Genomic DNA, 22,870 nt, shown 5'->3' on the forward strand with positions numbered 1-22,870 from the left:
GGCTCTGCCTAATGTAGTTTGGAATTTTGTTCCAAAGCATGGGGGAGTGTCTGTGACAGGAATCTATCCCTCCAGCATGTTCTATTTATTGTTGTGGCGAGGTTTAGCTCACTAGAGCACGTGGCTCGCAGTGACTTGGATTTCTTTAGGTGGAGCATGTCCATCAATTCTGAGTTGGACATGACTTTGTAAGTTAGGCAGAGATCACTTCTGAGTAAGCGATATGCCACTGAGTACAGCTAGAGTTTTTTTCAGTCGGGCTGCATAGGACATATGTTTGAGGCCAGTAATCCTCTTGGTGAGCTACTTTTGTGGTCTTTCCAGCTGTTGGAAGTGTCTTGTGAGGTACATCCCAAATGGGGCATTGTACTCTATGATGGGTCTGATGAGTGATGAGTAGAGGGGCACTATAACCTTTTTATTTCTAGATGCGAACCTTTTAGTAATTAGATGGGCCATATAGAAGGAATTCCTAACTACTTTGGCAATATGATTGTCAAAGGAGAGATTACTATCTACCTGGGTCCCCAGATCTCTTATTACCTCTTCTGTATTAAGGGGGCTGCCACCTATGTGGTAATTCGTGGGTGTTTTGTTTTTCCCAAATGGGATGACTATGCATTTTTTGGCATTTAGCTTGAGGCCATGACTTTGACACCAGGTGTCCGTCTCAGTAAGGCTCTTTTGGAGGATGTCTGTGTCAGCCAGAGACGTCAATTACAGCTCCCAAGAGCTATATGACTTCATGGAGCTAAAAAGTTTTTTTTTTGGTCTTCATTTGTTCTGGGCTGTACCCCTAATGGGACCACTGAGAGAGGCCTTAAATGGGTAGTTAATAACCACTATAAACTGAAGTAAAATTGATGATTATAATTATTATTAGAATGATGATGCATTCACAGGGGCAATAATTTGTTAATCAACAACTGGGGCAATATACCTGGGTGATGTGTCCTCACTACAAATAATGGATACAGAGACTAATGGTACTGTAATAGCAATATAATGGGTGCCACCAGCACAAATACAGAAAGAACTTACAAGAAACAAAAGCAAACTTGGAAAAACTAACAGGAATTGAACAAACATATTGTTTCACTGGCACCATTAAATTTAATGTGTTCCCTACACAGGTTAAAGGAGAAAAGCACATCAATACTGCACCTGAGAGATGGCATCCTTGAGCTGGTTATATTTTTCTATATCAAATTTTGTCTTTTTGGCTCCTTTGTGAAAGAAGAGTAAAAACTGTCGATCCCTAGCATCGGGGTAGATGTATTCCTGTAAAGCAAAGAAGAAAAGTATGAGAAGTCACAATGTACATTTATACATGTCCACATGGCCAGAAAAAAAGTCTGTCACTGTAACTAAGATAACCACTACATTTATGAAAAATTTGTACAAAAAAACGCAACAAGAAACGGCCTCTGGTCACTTTTACACTTTTAAATGGAGCAAGTAAACTATGGGGACTCAAATTCATATACTTGATTTACTGAATTCAAAACTTGTAATTAATATTACCCTGTCATCAACTTACTCCATAGTAAAACAACGATCAGTTATTAATTGAAAGCTTTGTCTGGATATTGCACATTTTAAGTTTTGGGATACAAAACAAATTGTGCTAGGCAAAACTCGAATCATTGGTAGGTGTTACTATAATCAGCAGCCTTGACATGGCTTTGAAGAAGATACCATAATTTATCAGTTATGGACCTATGTTTACAAACTTAAGCTTAGTCTTAACGGTTTGCCATAAACATGTACACCACCTGTCACACTTACTACTAGCAATTCTACACAATAAGATGTCCAAAAAACATGAATAAAAAACAGCTGATCCAAGAATTAAATCAACTCTGAAAAGGATTTATGTTGTTGTCTAAAGTTTTTGTTTTAGCTCCCTGGTCTGAGGAATGAATTGCAGAAATGCCCATTCCAATATTACCATGACTGAGTAAGCAAGGAAATAAAGGGATCTAAGCCCTACCTAATGTCTCTGGTTATCATAGATCTGTAGATCCAGTTTCCATAAAGGTAAAAAAAAAATCTAACATTTGTAGCATTCTTACTGGCTCCAGATGAATGCAGCGCAGGTCTGGAGTCACTCAAAACCATTCTTTTAAATACTGTATGCAAAATACAAACATGCAGGTAGTGGTAGAGATGTGATTTTACTATCCCCAACAAAGCCTTTTCATTTGTGTCATAACTAGCCTCTTTGGAATGTTTCTTTGACACTATAAACAAATACTTCAACACAGATTACCTCAAAATAACTAAAATATCTGTACTGAAGAGGTCTGGAAGGCATTATGACTATAAGACCAAAGGGATAATTTACAGCTAGACAGACTGCTTTTGTAGCCAGAGATGAGGAGAAGCAGTGTGGGATTCCCATTATCATCTATGCAGTACGAGTGCTGAGACTATGAATCGAGCAACTGCAAGTGTGTTAGTGTCTTTCTCCTTTAAAAAAATGTATTGTTTTTCTTTTCCAAAAAAACCTCACAAATAATACATTTTCAATAAATGCAATAATACAATAAAATAATGCCATGACAAATAACAAACAAGTTAAACTATATACAATATGTACAAGGCCTGACAATTATAAATGAAATTAACAAAGCTCCAAAAGTTTACTTTTTGGTCCTCCTGCCTTCACTTTTGCTAGCTCTACTTCTTTAAATGACAGATACAGGATTCTGTTGATATACGTCAATAAGACATGGTACTTTCTTCCTAGGATTATTGGAAAATGGTTTGGGATGGATACTAAGTTGTTTTATTTTAGATTCTCTGAAGGTTTTTTCAAAAAAGACAATCTCTACAAGATAGTGAGTTGGCTAACTTCCATTTCCTAGTAATACATTTCCTAGCTACTGCAAGGATGGTCCATGCTATAAAAAAAAATTAACATTATTCAAAATACAACTACTGCAAACATTATACTAAAAAGTTAGATACAGAAAAAATATCTGAAAATAAAGCTTTCAAGAAATCATTTATATTACACTAAAATAAGTTTAAAGAAGGACCATCATAAAACATATGAATCCAATCAGCTTTGCAGTCTTGTACTAGTCTCCAACAAATTACATTACCTGCATTAAATTTAGCTATTTTATTTGGAGTTAAAAATGTCCTATGTAGAAATTTCCATGTAAATATGTACCAATGCTGAAACCAAGTATAGTTTACAGAAGATATTTAATTTTTGTATTCAGACGTGAAACATGATATATGATCCATTGTAATATGTTTCCAAAATGTATCACTTAAATTTATTTTAAAAATATTGTAAAGTTTTGAAGTTAGATTATCAATTTTTGATTTACTGTATACAGATTTATAGAAATGTTTAATCAATTTAGGATTTTCTTTATAATATGAGTGAGAAAGTGATGAACACAACTGCTGAAGTTATGAAAATGCTGCGGTGGTGGTGCTGCGGTAGCGTTGTAGCCTCACAGTTAGACGTTGCCCATTCGATTCTCAGTTAGAGCGTCTTCTGTGTAGGGACATGCGTGAATGGGCGTTCCTTCATTGAAGGTTGTGCGTTAGACCCGGCAAGCCAGTACATAAAAATTTACTGCCAATCATTAGCGGACCGGAGTTCCGCTGTGGCAACCCCTAACCGAGAAAAGCCGAAAGACACAAAAAAAAATCTTGAAAATCTAAATTAAATTCTATAATGAGTTGTTGGTAATCTTTACCTTTTAAATCGTTAAAACAATGTTGCTAACATTAAAATTCATATTCTCCGATTTTTATATCACTATCCATTTTTTTTTTAAAGTTTCTTGTAATACTAAAAGGGATTATGGAATCGAACCAGATTTTAATGGCCATATTAGAAAGAATTGCACTCAAATGTTTTTAGATTATCTAAATAGTTACAATTTGAGCGAGAGAAAAGGTTATACTGTATACAGTTACACAGATAAGGCGAAAAAAGTTATCTTGACTAGTCAAACTATTAGCATGTAAAATATCTTTATTTTTGAGAAGAATAAAATGTAAAGTTTTCCAATTAAAACTGTAATTAGAGTCAACTCAATTTAATATAGTTTTACAAGCTGTTGCTTTAATGTAAGATTCAATGTCTGGAAAGTTGAGTCTTCCAAGCTCCCATGTTCTAATATGGTGATGTAATGCAATTCTATTTATTAAGAAACCACAGAAATTTTTAATAATACTTTGTTATTGTTATAATTTTTGTTCTCCTGTATCCAATCAAATTTTATGCAACTGTTTTGTGGAGCTTTTCTCCAGAGATTTCCACTGAAAAAGGGTCTCTACCCAGTCAGACTAACCCAATTAACAAATGTCAAATAAATAATAAATAATTTTACTAATATGATGTTTACTTGGTGGAAGAGTCAAGGCTTGTATTATATGTAATAATTTAGGCAGAAGAAACATTTTTATTAACTGAAGTCTATCTTCAGAAGAAATGATAAAGTTACTCCATTTAGTAATAAGATTATTCATTTATATTACCATAATTAACTGTTATTTCATCAATAGATTCCAATAATGTAATGCCTAGATATTCAAATGAGGGAACCTGAACATCAATAATATTCTTTTGTATTTGAATTGTTTTCTTTTTATTTAATATATATATATATATATATATATATATATATATATATATATATATATATATATATATATATATATATATATATATATATATATATATATATATATATATATATATATATACATGGGTTCCTATGACTTGGTCGACTGTTCATTTGGTCGAATGTTTATTTGGTCGACAGTTCATTTCATTGACAAGCATTTGCCCCCTACCCCAATGTTGTGCGACCCTGGAGTTGATATATATAGTTAGGGGGGGGGCACAGCCCCACATTGGGGGTGTGGGGGACGAAGCCCCCCACCTAAAATGCTTGTCAATAAAATGAACTGTCGACCAAATAAACATTCGACCAAATGAATAGTCGACCAAGTCATAGGAACCCATATATATATATAGATATATATATGTATAGATATATATATATATATATATATATATATACATATTTTAGATTTAGTTTGATTAAAATGAAGACCAGAAATGGACTGAAATAATTTTGATGTAGAATCTAGTTCATAAACAGATCTTGAGTTAGGAAGAGTCAATAATACATCAACAGCAAATAATTTTAGAATAGTATTATGTAAAGATATCTATGCCAAGATACTTAAATTTCTTTGTATTAAAATAGCAAATATTTATATGTCTAAAGCAAATACAATTGGAGAAAGTGAACAACTCTGCTTAATACCTCTAGTTCAAGGAATGTAATCTAAGGTGGACCAATCTTAACATAAGCAATGTTATTTTATATAAATTCTTAAAAAGAGTGATAAAACTTTCAGGATAATCAAAAATATCTAGAATTCTAAATAAAAATTCCAGTTCAAAGAATCAAAAGCCTTTTCAATGTCTAAACTAATTACTAAAGCTTCTTCATTTATCTTCACTTCTTCTATTCAAAAGATCTAGGAGTGTTAATATGTTTATCATCATGTGTGTTTGTCTTTGATAAAGCACATTTGATCAGAGTTGATTATTTGGACTATAGATTCTTTTAATCTATCAGTGATGACAGACATGAATATTTTATAATCATTACTCAAAAGTGAGATAGGTCTGTAAGAAGAGCATAACTGGGAATTTTTATTTTCTTTTAAAAAGAGAAGCAATTAATGAGCATTTCCAAGAGGGCGGAATGATCTTGTGAGATTGAATTTCAATTAATGTTTTATGAAAAAATGAAACGATAGTGTGAAGAAAGAGTTTATTAATTTATATTATACCATCTACACCTGAAGCTTTATTAGGTTTGATTTTTTAATCTTATCAATTATTTTTTATAAGAATTTTTTAATGTAGCTCTTAAAATTTGATTTTCGTAATATTAAGGGAATTAAGATCTAATATTGAAGTTTTAACATCTAAGTTAGAGTTTTGATTTTGCATAGTATAACAACATTTAAAAGCATCAGGAAAATCACCAATATCAGATAATTTTTTTTCTTTTTTCCTCATGTCTTACTCTCAGTTTTTTGTTGTAATTTGACTACTCTTGCTAGATTATGCATATGCTTGGTGGATAGTGAGTAGGAAGTTATTTTTAATCTTTCTAGAGCCAGGTTTGATTTATAAGATAAAATATCAAGATATTATTTATTTAAAATATCAAGATATTATTTATTTAATAATTCTATTTCCTTTATCATCTATAATTTTTAATACATTTAGACTTGGCCAGGAGGAGTTGAGATTGAATGTTTTGTAATTCTGAGTCCCATTTATTAATTTTATTTTTATACCAAGTTAAAATTTTACCAAAATGATAAGCTTTCAGTGAATCCCAGACCATACCTATATTAATGTTGAGCGTTATTAGTTTCCCCAAAAAATTTGTTCAGAAATCAACCAAGGATTACAGTCTAAGTTCAGTTACATACGCAGGAATTCTGGTTAAGGAGCTAGGTTTTGAAATCAGTTTGAAGTTTTAACATAAAAGCATCAAGATCAGAACTAGGGCAAGGAAAATATTAAAACTAGAAATCTTAGAAATTAAATCTTGATAGACTAGTATTTTATGCATTCTTGTCTTAGTGCCATACTTATAATCTTGAGGAGAATAAAGCAATGAACAACAGTCTTTAATAATAAAAGAACCTTTTAGACTGAGAGATGCTTTCCATTTTCTGAGAGCTTTCTCAGTAGAAGATTTTAGCTACCTTTTATTACTAGTATTCGAATCTTCTAATATACAATTAAAAATCTCCACCTATAATTAGATTGTCTTTATAATCAACAATGAAGTCAAAAAGTTTCTTAGCCAAGCTTTGTCCAAGTACTAATGTCTACAGCCTATTATAAAATCTTACAACTAAAAGTATAAAGAGACCATCCTGACCTTCATATTTATGAATTAATGGAAAATCAGTATTTCTTTCCAAAGAATCATGATGCCTACTTCTCTTAGATTTAAAAGAGGATTGAGCTAGAATTATATAATTACTTCATTTACAAATGCTTTTTTCCACCTGTCTAATGTGCATTTCTTGGAGAAAAATCGCTTAACCTTTATTTGCATTCAGAAACTGTATTAAATTATATCTTTTCCTTGGACTTAACATTTGAAGATATCAAAGAAAAATCCATCTCAAAGAAATGTTTATGTTTTTCTTAGCCTTAAAAAAAATGGATAATATAACACAGAACATTATACACTTTCTTCTGTAATTATGGAGCAAAGTAATGTGTGGTTTGGGCCACATAAGAAAATAAAAGAAAGAGGAGAAAAAATATGCTGAAAGTCATAAATGTAAATTACAAACATGGAATTATCTAAATTCCTAACCCAATAATTAAAGGAGGAAGCTAATAGATTATCCATCATTACATAACCAAATAATAGTCTTAAAAGACAAAAAAAATAAAATCCTACCTGAAAGAACTCTGCAGTGAATAAATCACAGATGGAGATGGCTTTAATATTTATAAAATATGTATAATGACCTATAACATACATCTGGATAGTTGTTAAAATGAATAATAGCAAAGACAGTCTACTCTGTAATAATGAAGAATAATATTACGCTTTATCCCTTCTTTCCTTCACTTAACCTTTCTTACTACCTACTTTCTTTTTTGTTTACCTATCACCTTCTCTAAGTGTTACTTATATTTGCAAAGAGAACAAAGCAATACATTTGGTTGTTAAGCATAGTTATTGTTAGTAGGTATTACGTGCAATTGTCTAAAATCCTATATCTTGAAAAAGTAATAAGATAAATAGACATAACACTAAATTATGGTGCTTAATTATCAGTAAAATATATAGATGTAAATATAAAAGGTAACTATACTAATATACAATGAGAAAAATACTGTATAATCTATGATAAGTCATATAGATCCATTACTTAATTTGTGTGACTTTTATTTAGATTCAGAACTGCAGTATAAATTGACATAATAGCTTGAATACTCTAAATCAGTAGTACCTACTATGTATAAGATGATATAATATTGTAAAAATCAATACAAAGCATCATCAATATTGTATCAACCACAAAACTATGAGTGTTAAATATCAGGTAGCATGAAACAGCTATCTAACATTCAAAAAGAAAACTGAGACTATAAGACAGTTAAGTAAAAGAAATTATGAATAATTAAACTGACATTCATATCTGCAATTAACTAACATTTCACGTTTAAATATATTAAAATAAATTAATATCTTTCTTTATAAGCAAGTAAAACTCTTACTAGATGTTGATACAAACTAGCACCTCAAAAGTTAGTACAGCATATGTAATATATTAATATACTACATATATATGGTTCCCCCTTATAATCTTGAAATACTGAAACCTCGAATTTCAGTATCTCAAAACTATAAAGTCGAACAGCCCATAACCCTGAAACACACAAACACGAAAAACTACAATCCCGAACATTCACAAACCATACACCACACAAAACGCACATCATTCAACCCACAACACACAAACTACACAATCTTACACTACATCTACACAGGGGGGCAAGCCCCCCTGCACCCCCCACACCACCCCCTACTTATACCAACTCAGAGTTTACACTTACAGTGAAGAAATGCATTACTCACATGCAGACATTCCACACTCCCTCTGCACACACACACACACACACACATACACAAACACATCCAACACCCACACTCAGTTCACCTCCCTACCCTAATCCACACGCAAAACTTATAATAACACTCACATGCACTCACTTATTTTCACTTCCTTAAAATATCCTGACCAAACACTTCCCATCCCGTTGCTGCAATGCATAAGCGCGGATTCGAGATATTCGAATTCGCGCTTATGCACTTTCGAGATATTTCATTTTCGCCTTTATGGTCCCGAGATACTGAAATTCAAGCTTTCAGTATTTCGGGATTGTAAAGGGGAACTATATATATATATATATATATATATATATATATATATATATATATATATATATATATATCACTTCAAGTTATAACTCTGCAATAACTAAATAAAATATTAAATTAGCCATTAATTACGCATATAACACAAATTAATGTAAAGATATGTTTTTTTTGTTCCCTTTCACTCTTTTTCCATCTTACGTGCGCATGTATATACGCACATACATGCATACATGTGCACATATAAACATATTCAATAATTCTAGCTATTCAGTTTTCACATATACAGAATATGCATTGCTGAGAAAAATATGAAAAAATAATTATATTATCAGAAAAGACATAAATGAAGCACTCAAATATATAAACTTATGTTTAGTCATATTTATATATATTTCCAGATATTAGTAACAAAATTTATTATATGAGTGTACATATAATAAAGGCTGTCTTATCAGCATGAATTAGTAATATAAAATATTCAAAACCTCACTTTCATCACTTTTCCTCTCCATATCATTCACGTTATTCAATAACATATGAGAAAGTTTAAAATAATGTTATTTCAACTCCATTAGTTCATAGGTGCGTACTAGGCTAATGCCCTGCAGCCTTTACAAGCCTACCACAAATAAGTGCCCTGGCATCATGCCATCTGATGTTAGTTCCCAGTGCCTCTATCAAGTACAGCCACTGGGGTGAACTTTCTATTTCCCATCCACTCATCAAGATTTCTCTGCTTGACATGTATAGGAAGTCTATTCCAGAGCATGGGCAGTCTCTGGGTTATGAGCCTTGTCTGTCCAGCATGTTCTGTTGATTGTAGTAATGAGATTGAAATCTCTGGAATGTGTGGTGTGGAGGGACTGGGATTTCTTTAGATGTAACATTTCTAACAAAGTTGGGTCAGACATGGCTTTGTAAGTCAAGCAGAGATCGCCTCTTAGTAGATGATATGAGACAGAGAACAGCTAGAGTTTTTTTGAGTCTGTCCATGTAGGACATGATTAAGACCTAGGATCTTCTTCATGAGGTACTTTTGTGGCCTTTCCAGCTGTTGCATATGTCTAGTGAGGTACATGCTAAATGGGGTATTATACTCGGCGATTGGCCTAATGAGGGAAGAGTAGAGAGAGATGATGACCTCTTTTTTCCTGGATGCAAAACCCTTGGTAATGAGATGTGCCACATAGGACTTTCTGACCACAGTGGCAATGCGGTGGTCGAAAGAAAGGTTGCTGTCAACCTGTGTCCCCAGATCTCTTATAATGCCATCAGTGTTTAGTGGGCTCCCATCGATGTGGTAATTAGTGGGATCTGAGTTTTTCCCAAAGGGGATGAAGACTCATTTTTTAGGATTATGCTTAAGGCCAGGATTTCGATACCAGTCATTGGTTTTAGTGAGGCCTTTTTGTGGGATGTCTGCATCACTTTGGGAGTTAATAATGGCTCTCAGCTTGTAGTCGTCTGCGAACTTGGTCAGCCAGAGTCCCTCTGTGTTGGCATGGATGTCTGAGAAGTAGATGCCAAACAGGAGAGGACCCAGGACTGATCCCTGTGGGACTCCACTCGTGACTTGTCGGCAGTCTGACTTGAGAGTCTGCTACTTTCACACTGTGGGTTCTGTGAGCCAATTTGCAACCCACCTAGTGATATAGGGGTTGATGCCTAGTTTGGTGAGTTTAATCAATAATTCCTGAGTGGGGAATGGGGTTCTAGGCCTTGGCCAGATCGAGGTAGGCTGTATGAACTGCCTTGCCCTCATCCACAACTCTGGTGACTGACTCAAAGAAGTCAACCAGGTTGAGCAGGCATGATCTACCTTTCACAAAACCAAATCACGTGGGATCTAGAGTTTGGAGATTCCCTATATCCTTGTTAATTAGGTCCATGATGATGGATTCAATAGCCTTACATATCAGACTTGTCAGGCTAATGGGACAATAATTCCTAGGGTCTGTAGTTGCTCCCCCTTTATGGAGAGGGATGTCTGTAGCAGTGTGCCATTCAGTAGGGACAAAGTCTGAGGTGAGGCTGTGATTGAACAGGGCACACAGATGTGCCAGTTCACTTTGTAGTTCATGTAGAACACACCCAGGGATATTGTCAGGTCTCACGGAAGCTGTACTTTTGGCCTTGGACAATGCAGCTTTAGCCTGTGCTGCAGTAATGCTGGGTGCCTGGCATTCCTCCGGTATTGTGATAGGTCCTTTGGGGGGGAGAGGGGTAAAGCTGGCACTGAATCTGTCGGCCAGTATGTTGACAATATCTGTTGGCTCAGTATAGGAGATACCATTGTGCAGTAACTCAAAGCAAACCTGGGTATTGCCGTGAAGATTCTTGATATAACTATAGAAGGCTTTGTGGTCATTTTTAGTGTCTGCCACAATTCTGCCTTCATAGCTGGCTTCAGAGGTTTTGATGAGGGATCTCAACTTTTTGTTGAGGCTAATAAGGGAGGTTTTCCAGTTTTGGGACTTCACCTTTTTCTGCAACAGTTTCTTCCTTCTGTTGTAGAGTTTATTAATTGCAGGGGACCACCAGATTGGCTTCCATTTTTTGGAGGAGAGCATGTTGGTTCTGTTGGGTATGGCTAGTTCCATGTATTTATGTATTTTATTTATTTTATTTTACATTTGTTGACCGGGCTAGTCCAGCTGGATATATGTCCATTTTCAGTGGAGGCCCAAGCAGAAAAGCTCCACAAATTACAACAACATAAAAGGTCAAGACAAAGACAATAACAGTATAATTTGGTACATAAGAAGTTTTAACAATTATAGTACAAGCCTAAGATTATATATTTTATATTTCAATAGGAAAAAGGAAAAATTTATCTAAGAATAGATGAGTAAGACTAATACATATGCATTAGAAATGGTGTAGTACAAATCTTTATAACATATTACAAAATTAGATACACCTAGTAGTTTATGATAAGAGATACTAAGGTCTCACAAAAACCTAAGAAAGAAAAACACTAGAGATCAATAGATAGAGTATAGAAGATCAGCAAACAAGGATGGAGTTCTAGTGTTATTTAACACATAGGTTGTGATACCATATGAAGGTGTTTGATCATTCCACCGTATATACTTATTTACATGAGAAAAAATCCTAAGGAAGGTTAAGCTCACTAAAAATTAGTGAGACAACACACGATCATGATCATGGGAGGCTAGGAATTGTGGGAGTCTAGTTAATAGTTAGGTACTTAGTCTGGGTTAACACAGGGGCATAGCCAGTGTGATTTGAGGTAGGGTTTAAGCTTGCTTTTAAATAAGCTGACAGAGGATATTGAGGTTAGCTGGCTTGGGAGGATGTTCCAGGCTTTACCTACTGTATTGGAGAACAAGGTGTCACCAGCTAAGTTGTTGGATTTTGATATTTGTACAAGTAGGTTATTAGCTGAGCGCAAGGTCTTGAGGTTATTATAGGGGATGACTAGGGATGTAAGTATGGGTGTATTTTGAGGTAAATACAGGATCTTATGGGCTACTATTAATTGATTGAAAAGTATTAAATTTGGCAGCTCTAACCATCCTAACTGATTCAGATTGATACAGTGATGAGTTCTATAGGAGGACCCAGCTGCAAATCTGGCAATATTGTTGTAGGAGGATGTAAGTTTACTCAGATTACTTCTACATATTTTGGTATAGATAGGGGAGGCATACAGCAAGGTAGAGATGAGGTGGGTACGAGCAATAGTAACCCTGGCTGGAGGTGTAAGAAAGGGTTTTATTCTATAGAGGGAACCTAGTTTCTTGTTTACTATTTTTATGGTGTTATTAATGTGAGGTTCAAAGGACAAGTTGTTATCTATTAGTACCCAGAGTAGTTTGGTGGTTGGTTCAGGAGATATTGTAGTTCCATCATTTGAAGTAATAGTAAAGTTAAGTGGGGAGGTTCTGCGGGTGGGGGTAAATAGTAGCATTTTTGTTTTTTTTGGGTTAAGGATAAGACGTCTTTGTAGGAGCCAGTTTTCAACTGTACTAAAGGTCATTTGGGTTAGTGACTGAAGTTCTGATTAAGAAGCAGCAGCGCATATGAGTGTGGAGTCGTCAGCGTATTGGATACAGTCAGCTTGAGGAATTACAGAATGCAGGTCGTTTGTAAAGATGGAGAAGAGTAATGGGCCTAATATAGAACCTTGCGGGACCCCTAGAGTGACTGGGACGTGGGAAGATAAAGTATTTCCCATAGTACAGCCTGTTGCCTGTTATGTAGGTATGATTGGAACCACTGTATAGTATTGTTGTCCAATGACAGTTTTTTGAGTGCATCTATAAGGAGGTGGTGATTCACCATGTCAAATGCTTTGGACAGGTCAATAAAAACAGCTGAGGATAGAGTATTAATATTACGATTACTGTTAATATGGTTAGTGAAGGATAAGAGAGCAGAGGTGGTGCTATGAAATGGTCTAAAGCCATGTTGACAGGGTGCTCATAAATTGTGATCGAGTAGGTAGGTTAACAGTTGTATGTGTATACATTTCTCCATTATTTTTGCCAAAGGAGATAGAATAGCTATGGGCCTATAATTGGACAACTCTCTGGAGTTACCGCCCTTATGCAGGGGAATAATGTGAGAGACTTTCCAGATTAGGGGAATAGATCCTTCAGAAATAGTTCTGTTAATGAGGATGGATATGGGGTAGGCTATGACTTTAGCAGCTTTTTGCAGGTATTCTGCAGGTAATTTATCAGCAGACAGAGTAGTGGGTTTAAGTTTCTGTATGAGGTTACAGATAAGTGAAGTGGGCACTGGCTGAAAATGAAATTGATAAGAATTATTGGTAAAGGTTGTGGCAGAGTCTGGGGTGCTAGGGGATAGCTGGTTGGCTAGGGATTGTATGGTTTCAGTGAAAAAAGTATTAAATGAGTCAGTTATTTGGATGGGATTGCTGTGATCAGAGCCAGAGGGAGTACTTGAGCATCCAGGGTGTAGGAGGTTATTGATACCTCGCCAGAATTTTTGGGGATTATTTTGGTTGGTTTGTTGTAGTTGGTAGTAGTAGTTTCTTTTATCGGCTAATATGGCTTTTTTTGTTTAATTTCTTAGCTGTCTGAATTGCAGGTGGTCTGAGGAGCTTTTTGTTGAGCGCCATTTGGCCCATTGTTTATTTCTTTGGAGGATTTTATGTTTGGTCGTTTTGGTGAGCCATGGTGCCGGTTTATGTATGTGTTCGTATAGTGTACTGGTGTATGATTCGGCAGTCATGCATCTATTTTACATTGACATGGGTGCCGTGAAGTTAGCCACCTCTGTTTTAGGAGTTAGCCACCTCTGTTTTAGGAGCCCAAAGTCAGCTTTGGAGAAGTTTTTCATGGTGTTTACCTTTGTGTGGGGTGTGGGTGAGATATGGGTTTCCACTGTGATTAGTTTCTGGTCGGATCTAACCAGAGAGGAGCGGACTACTGGTGTAGAGCAATGATTGCCCATGTTAGCAATAACCAGGTCAAGGATGTTGCTTCCTCTAGTGGGGGTAAGAATGAGCTGGTCCAGGGCATTGGAATTGATGAATTACAGGAAGCGTTGGGCCAGTGTATTGGTGCATTTGTAGTTTTCCCAGTTGATGAAGGGGTAGTTTAAGTCACCTAGTATGAGAATGTTGGCTTGGACCCCAATAGTTTCCAGGGTGCTTAGGAACATGGATTGAGTCTTGGGACATGGTTGGGGACCTATAGCAGGCTACGACCTGAATCGCAGTCTTACCCAATGTTAGCTGCACCTGAAGTATCTCAGATTCGTTACGCTGGGCTACTAGTCTGGAGGTGTGCATATCCTTTATGAATATGCAGACACCACTGCCTTTGGAGCTTCGGTCCATGTTCTGGGGCTGAAAGGTGTGGAATGAGTTATAGCCTGGTAGTGCAGGGGTACTTTCTGCTGCTTTAATCCAGGTCTCTGTTACAGCACAAATGTTGATGTTCTACATTTTGAGGAGTGCTTCGAGCAAGTACAAAAAATGAAATGTAAAAAAAAAAAAAAAAAAAAATCAGCAAAGTAAGAGAAAGCATAACAGCTAACTAGTGCAATGCATTTTATTTTTTATTTATTTTATCTGTTATTCACACTGTAAAGGTGACTAGAACTGTTTATTAACTAGGGAGCATGGGTAAATAAAAAAAGCGAGTCAGCATGTTTCATAAAAGGAAGTAGCATAACGAAAACACGACTGACTTCCTATGAAGAGCTTGATGTAAATGGACACCATCACAGTTGGAGAAGAAACAAAAATGTCTATTTAATGTGAGAGCTTGTGTGATATATCACGATGCAAGTGTAGCAAGAAAGAAGTTAAAATAAAATGCGCATATGAAAACGGACAAGCAGTTCAAAAAGTGCAACTGCCTTATATCAAAACCGGCAATCTCCTGAAAAGGACAGATAAACAAGCTCATCATAAAAACGTTCCCCTCACACAACCTGAATTCCATAAAATAACCTAGCAACACTAAAAAAAACACAATCAATGCTCCACAAAACAAGGAATAAAACATAAAGAACAGAAAAACTTCAAAAAAGCATTGATAATATCTTACGTGAGGATAAGAAAAAAACACTACACATGCTCCCCCCCAAGAAAAGAATCAATAACATGAAGAATAAACTACATTACTAATAAAACTAACCTCTATAATAAAGAGTATACAACTTAGCATTTAGAAGACGGTGTATAATATGAAAAGGAAAGTTACCTGAAATAGAAAATAGAACCTGTCTGATACAACAAGACAGGAACATCCAGTCTGGAGTTCTTGAGAGATGACAGGGAAAAATTCCAAAAAAGAATATTTAAATAAGATCTTTTACTATTTTGTTTGTTATTAACTGTTTTCAATATTAAAAACTTCCTAGATCTAAATATCAATTAAAAAAAGAATGTGGAAAATGTAGTCAAAAATGTTCAAGAATAGCAGCCATTGTTTGATAGTTTTTGTGGTTTCATTGGTACTGGTTGGTACAGGATCCGTTTTTTTCTCATGCGTGTCCATGTATTTTTGTCTGAAAATCTTTTCAGAGTATGGGAAGACCAATCCATATCTTCAGCCACTGATACGAGACTGTTATTTTAAAAAAAATCAGAAGCTTCTAAGTTATTAAAGATTCTTACTCATTTGAATGTTGTATTTTTATTTTTGCTGGAGAGATGATTTGAAATTTAAAACCATTTAGTCTAAGATTTCACAACAGGCCAGCATGCTTTCCTAAGATCCATTATTTTTTATGAATAGTCATTATCAAATCTTATTGTATGTTGTTTATATTTCAAAGGTATTTTCTCCATGCAGTTTTAAGTATAAGACCTTCATCTATGAATGACAGAAACTGTATTACTATTGATCTTGGAGGTGAAAGAGAAGATGGAATACATTTAACCTGCGGCTCTGTGTGCTCTTTCAATACCATATGAAAACTTTCCTGGAGATTCAATATTTCTGGAATCCAGGAATTCAAAAATGAAATTAAACCACCTTCTTCATTTTTTTTTTCTATTAAACCAAGAATCCTTATGTTATTTCTCTGTTCTTTGTTCTCCAAATCGTCTATTTTACTTAGTAGCCAAATATTTTGCTTCAATATAAATTCAGTTTGTGATTCTTCTTTTAGTCTGCCATCTGTGTCACTCAAAGCATTTTCTACATCAGAGATTTTAGTTTTTTGCTGTTGTAACATCCCTTTAAATATTTCAGTTTGTTTAAAATTTTTTCTCTTAGATTTTCTAAGGTCTCCTGAAAAGCTATCCATTTTAAAAGAAAGTTCCTGAAAAGTAGTTTCACTAACTGTATATCTTTCTTTAAAGAAGTGTCAGCATGACAGTGTCTGGAATTGCTCATTTTCACTCAGTATAACAGTTTCCAAGTAAAGCGAAAGGAAAATTTTCATGAAATTTCATAAAAATCAAAAAATTTAAGAAGTCTGAACTATTATCAATTAGAATGACTGATAATTTTCCAAAAAAATATTATTTCCCTGTTTTCACGTCTAATGTTACAGAGCTTTAAAAGGTTGCTATCTTTACTTAGCCATCTTGGTTCCAACCCCATTAGTGTCTTTTTGTAATGCTTCTGCCTACATCTGTGTACCTCCTGAAGATTTTGTGTGTGTGTGTGTGTGTGTGTGTGTGTGTGTGTGTGTGTGTGTGTGTGTGTGTGTGTGTGTGTGTGAATACGTGCCAACATGTGCCAATAAAGCTTCAGAAATTAAAGAATCCTATCTCCACTGCTTTTAAATACGTACTATGAAAATCTTTGAGTGTATAATTAAATAAGACGTGAGAGAGACTTTCTGCAATAAGGTAGTTCTTTGTTAATATACAAAGCCTGTCAGTTATCTATCATGTACAGGGGTAGCAAAGAAGGCCATAACAACTCTTACTAGCTGTCTATTAGGCAATAACTAGTGGTCTATTAGGAGTTTTTACATTGATAGCTGATTATTAGGATTGATGACATTATCAAGTTGCCAAACTCAGCAATAAAACCTGTAATCAGTTCATAGGAGATTACTAGGCTAATGGCTTAAGAGCTCTTACAAGCCTAGCTAATTTAACCTGATTTTACCCAATATATGGCCCCTAGGAGCAAGAGGATGGCATGGATTTGTGCCTATACCTTAAGTACCTTACAGACTGCTCCTCTCCATAAGGGATATAGGTGCAAACCCAGGTGTGAATTTGCAATTTCCCATCCATTGATCCAAATTTTATTTGAAGAGGGCCAGGTAAAGCCTCCGCTTAACATAAATAGGAAGCCTGTTCCAAGGAAGGAGCAATTTCTGAGACACATATCTGTCACGTCCAGCAGTTACTAAGTTTAGATCCCTAGATCAGGTGACCCTCATACGGTTTGACTTGTAGATATGTACCAGCTCCATCAGGGCTAGATTTGTGAGTGTCTTGTAGGTCAGGCATAGGTCACCCCTTAATAGTCAGTATGAAACAGATTAAATGGACAGGGTTTTTACTCTATCTGCATAGGACATGTTGTTTATACCTTGTATTTTCTTAGTGAGGAACCTCTGCGGTCACTCCAGCTGCTGTAACTGCCTAACCATGTATATGCCAAATGGCATACTGTACTCGATTATTGGTCTAATAAGAGCTGAGTACAGCGGGACTATAATTTTCTTGGATCTGGATGAGATACATTTACTTAAAAGTTGGGCCATATACAAGGACTACCTCACCACTGCAGACGTGGCGTTGAAAGTTCAATCTACTACCTATCTCTGCAGCTAGATCTCTCACCTCTAAGTGTACTATTAAGGGTGTGCTATTGATGTTCTAATTTGCAGGGGTATTTGACTTCCCAAAGGGTATGGTAATGCATTTTTTCACATTTAGTTTTAGGCCATGGTTCTGGCACCAGACAGTACCTAGGTTAATTTGAATACGTTTGATTGTCGGTTCACTTGTTGTGAATTCTGTTGGCCCCTATGTACAGTATTTTGCTTCTAAATAATTAGCACAACTTTAACCACCATATGCACACCTAAAATTCACTAACATGTAATGTATTGCCCAGCTGAACCAACATTAAATATTGTTTCAGTTTTGTAGAAATAGGATAAACCTGAAATAAAACTCATAACAAATACCCTCCATCCCACGCTGCCTCCCTGAACTAATGATACAGTGTACAGATGTACAAGATAGAATGAAGTTGCTTGAAATAATACATTACAAAAACAAAAACAGGAATGCAAGAACAACTGACTCCTCTGTGAGAGCAGCCTGTGGTCTCTACTACTTTGTTCCAAAATTACAACAGTCACAAACTCTGAGCATTCAGCAAGCATCAAAGGTGCAGCAAAACAAGGTTTATGTTGAATAGAATAAGTCTGTAGAATAGAGGAGACTGGGCCTACTCAACCAGAAAATGTACTTTACAGGAACTGGGATTAAGTTGTTATCCATGCTCCAGCATAACCAATATGTCCAAAATGGAAAGGGATGACACAAACATAAGCTAGAGGGGGATGGGGGTAATTAAGGACCAAATATACATGACAGATTCATAGAGACAACTGGAAACGTACGCTAATAATTCCCTGTAATGTTTGGTATGGAGTGCAAGGTGACAAGAGGCCTTGAGGAAGCTAGCGTCAATGGGGTGAATTCCGAGGGGGACACTAGAGATACAGACTACTTGGCAGCAAAAAGGTGGAAATTCTTGAGGACAGAACTAAGATACTGGGAAGAATTTTGACAGGTGCTGTGGTAATGAGCTGGGACCAAGCACAGTGTAAATCTACTGTATCAGGCAGACACTGGGTAGTGTATAGACGACACTGTGTTTTGGACTTATTAGCTGCATGTTTTATATTTGGTATGTACAAAATCCATTTCAATCTGGTTAAAGTTTACATGAGCACGGTTTGACACAAATGGTGCAAATGACAAGATAAGGAGGTAAGGAATATTAAAGATAAATGAATGATAGCCAAAAATATCATGCTTGATGAGTGGGATAAAGGGACTATTTTAGTTACTATGGAATGTATAACAGGGACCTTATAATACAATGTTATTTATAACTAAGAAATATTGTCAGTGCACCATGTATGTGACATACATAATGTTGGTTTGCTAGTTTAAACATGTTAGTAAACATTGCTTGAAAAAAGAAAAACGATGGATCAGAACAGCAGAAAGGAATAACTCAAATAGTGCAAATGCGATGGAAAGTACAGTTTTGTACCTACCATAAATGTAGATGTCCGAGAGGTATGCATCTGCAGTCCTAACATATGGGTTGTCCTGCCTCAGGCAGCCCTTCGGTCGGCCGGATTCCAAAGTCTGGGTCTGGCCTCGGCTGATGTCGCACTTCACCTGACGTCATAGCTGCTGTCAATTGGGTATAAAGGCATCAGCCAACGCCATTTTCCTCAGTGTTTCTTGCCCCAGATGCCAGGTGCCCTCTAGGAAGGCTAAATTTGGATAAATGCAAATGATTCCAAACAGCAGAGAGAACAAAAATAAACATGTATATACATATATACAAACAAATACACCATAATAGATTCCCCCAGCCAGCTACAAGATGGGCAAATACCCTAGGAGTACCACAGTGGGGAAGGAGGGTGGGTAATCCTGACTGCAGATGCATACCTCTCGGACATCTACATCTATGGTAGGTACAAAACTGTACTATGTCCTTCAAGGATGCATCTGCAGTCCTAACATATGGGTAGAATACCATAGCCAAACTGGGGGAGGAGGCACTAAGAAGATTATGGTGTAGTCAAGATCCCTTGCAAAACAGCAGTGGCAAAACCTGCTCGGGATCTGGAGTATAAAGGTAGATTATAATGCTTGGCAAATGTATGCACGGAGCTCCAAGTAGCCGCCTCTAAAATGTCTTTGGTAGCCATTCCTCGTAAGAAAGCTGTAGTAGTGGCTGTAGCCCTTGTGGAGTGAGGTCTGATGTTTTCTGGAGTTGTCTTTCCATGAAAAGAGTAACAAAATCTAATGCAATTTCCTATCCATTTTGAGATTGTCTGTTTTGAAATTGCTTTTCCTTCCATTCCTGTTGCATATGCTACCAGAAGCTGGTCAGTTTTTCTATTGTTCTTGGTTCTGTCCAGGTAGTAGCGCAATTGCCTGTGCACATCCAAGGTATGCAGTAGTCTTTCCCCCCTGTTCTGTGGGTTGGGGAAGAATGTTGGTAGGTGGATTGCTTGGTTCAATGATACCCTGGAGACCACCTTTGGCATAAAAGTAGGGTTTGTTCTCAAGGACACTCTATCCTGATGGAAGATAAGGAAGGGCTGTACTGCCATTAATGCCTGTAATTCAGAAACCCTTCTTGCTGAAGTGATTGCAAGCAGGAAAGCAGTTTTCCAAGATAAGAACTGTAATTCTGCTGTTGCTGCTGGTTCAAAAGGGGGAAGTGTTAACTTCTCTAGCACAAAGTTCAGGTCCCATGTAGGCAAAGGTGGCTTCCTTGGAGGCTTTACATTTTTAATTCCTCTTAGAAACTGCCTGAGTAGAGGATGAGAGAAGACTGGAGGATCCATGTTGTATTCTGCTGAAATTGCTGATGCATGAATCTTAATGGAGGAGTAAGACAGGCCATTGTGGAAAAGTTCTGCTAAATATTCCAGGATGTTAGCTATGTTTGCCAATGATACATTTTCTCCTTTTGCTGCACTCCAAATGAGGTATCTTTTCCATTTTGCTGAATAAGTTTTCCTTGTGGAGGGTCTGCGAGCCTCCAGGATAATGTCTTTAACCCTCTGAGATAAATCTGGGTTATTTTGTTTTATGTAAGATTCCAAGCAGCTAGCTGCAGTGTTTTCAAGTTTGGATGCAGGATCTTGAAGTTGTTCTGTGTTAGCAGTAAAGGAACTAGAGGTAGAGGCCATGCGTGTGCCCGAGACATACTCCTCAGTAGCGGGTACCAATGCTGCCTCGGCCAGTCTGGAGCTATCAGGATGATCCTTGGGTGATCTTCTTTGATCTTCAGTAGCACTTTGTGCATCAAAGGAAGAGGTGGGAATGCATATGCTGTTAGGTTTTCCCAACTGAAGGATAGGGAGTCCACCTTCCAAGCAAGTGGGTGGTATGTCCTTGTGCAGAATTTTCTCAATTGGTGGTTGTGTGGGGATGCAAACAGGTCTATTTCTGGTAGTCCCATTTCTTTGTAATGGATTTGAAGATGTCTGGATGCAGCATCCATTCGTGGGCATCCGTGGTAGTTCTGCTTAAGGTGTCTGCTAGTATATTTTCTTTTCCTGGCACAAATATGGCCTTGAGCTGAATGTTGAGGTTCAGGGCCACATTCCACAAGTCCATTGCCATCCGGCATAGAGGATATGAATGTGTGCCTCCCTGCTTGTTGATATACCACATAACTGTGGTGTTGTCCGTCCTTATCAGCAAATGGCCTTGTTGAAGAAACGGTCTGAATGTCTGAATTGCCTGTTTCACTGCCAGCATCTCTTTTTGATTTATGTGTAGGTTCAGCTGGTCTTGTGCCCATAGGCCTTGTATACACTTGTCTACCATGTGCGCCCCCCAACCGAGGTCTTTGGCGTCCGTGGTGATAGTCTGGCTTGGGTGAGGGCTGTGGAAAGGCAGTCCTTTGTTCAACTGACAGGCCTGAGCCCACCACAGGAATTTTTGCTTCAGGCATGGAATTATTGGAATTTGGGTTTCTAGGCTGTGCTTGTGCTGAGACCATAAATTCCTTAGGTACCATTGCAACTTCCTCATATGTAGTCTGGCATGTGGAATCAATATTATGCAGGATGCCATGTAACCCAGGGCTTGCAGGACTTTTCTTGCTGTAAGCTGGTTCTGCGTTGTTAATGCCATGAAATAGAGTGGTAGTTGCTTTTGTTTTTCTGCTGTGAGAAATGCCATTTGATTTGATGTGTCCAGTTCTGCACCCAAGAATGTTATCCTTTGGGATGGTATCAGCCTTGACTTTTTTATGTTGACTGTGTATCCCAGGGCTTGCAATAGGTGAATAACCTTTTCCAAATCTTTTGTCAATTTGGTCTTGTTGTCCGCTTGTATCAGGCAGTCGTCCAGGTATGGATAAATTTGAATTCCCTGAAGCCTGCAATGAGCAATTACTGATGCCAGGCATTTCATGAATACTCTGGGCGCAGTAGATAAGCCAAAGGGCAATGCTGAGAATTGATAATGCTCTGATCCTGCAAAAAATCTGAGGTATCTTCTGCAATCTGGTCGTATAGGGACGTGCAGGTATGCCTTCTTGAGATCTAGAGTCACCAGCCAAGACTCCTTGCCCAGCATGGGAAGAAGTTGCTGTAGGGTCAGCATTTTGAATTTTGGAACAATGAGATATGTGTTCAGAGCGGACAGGTCGAGAATAGGTCTCCATTGGTTTTATTTTCTTGGCACCAGGAAAAGT

General features: G+C 36.6%; 1 protein-coding gene across 1 annotated transcript in view; it reads right to left on the bottom strand.

Moving 5' to 3' along the window:
- LOC122788651 (calcium uniporter protein, mitochondrial-like) overlaps positions 1 to 22,870 on the bottom strand; it is a 1,672,929-nt gene that overhangs the window by 167,226 nt on the left and 1,482,833 nt on the right. The window contains exon 9 of the mRNA XM_044055548.1: positions 1,165 to 1,281. Coding sequence (XP_043911483.1) covers positions 1,165 to 1,281 — 117 coding nt within the window. The remainder of the gene's footprint in view (positions 1 to 1,164; positions 1,282 to 22,870) is intronic.

This window comes from Protopterus annectens, chromosome 14.part0 (assembly GCF_019279795.1).
Source record: "Protopterus annectens isolate FY-2018-M chromosome 14.part0, PAN1.0, whole genome shotgun sequence".
NCBI classification, from domain to species: domain Eukaryota; kingdom Metazoa; phylum Chordata; order Ceratodontiformes; family Protopteridae; genus Protopterus; species Protopterus annectens.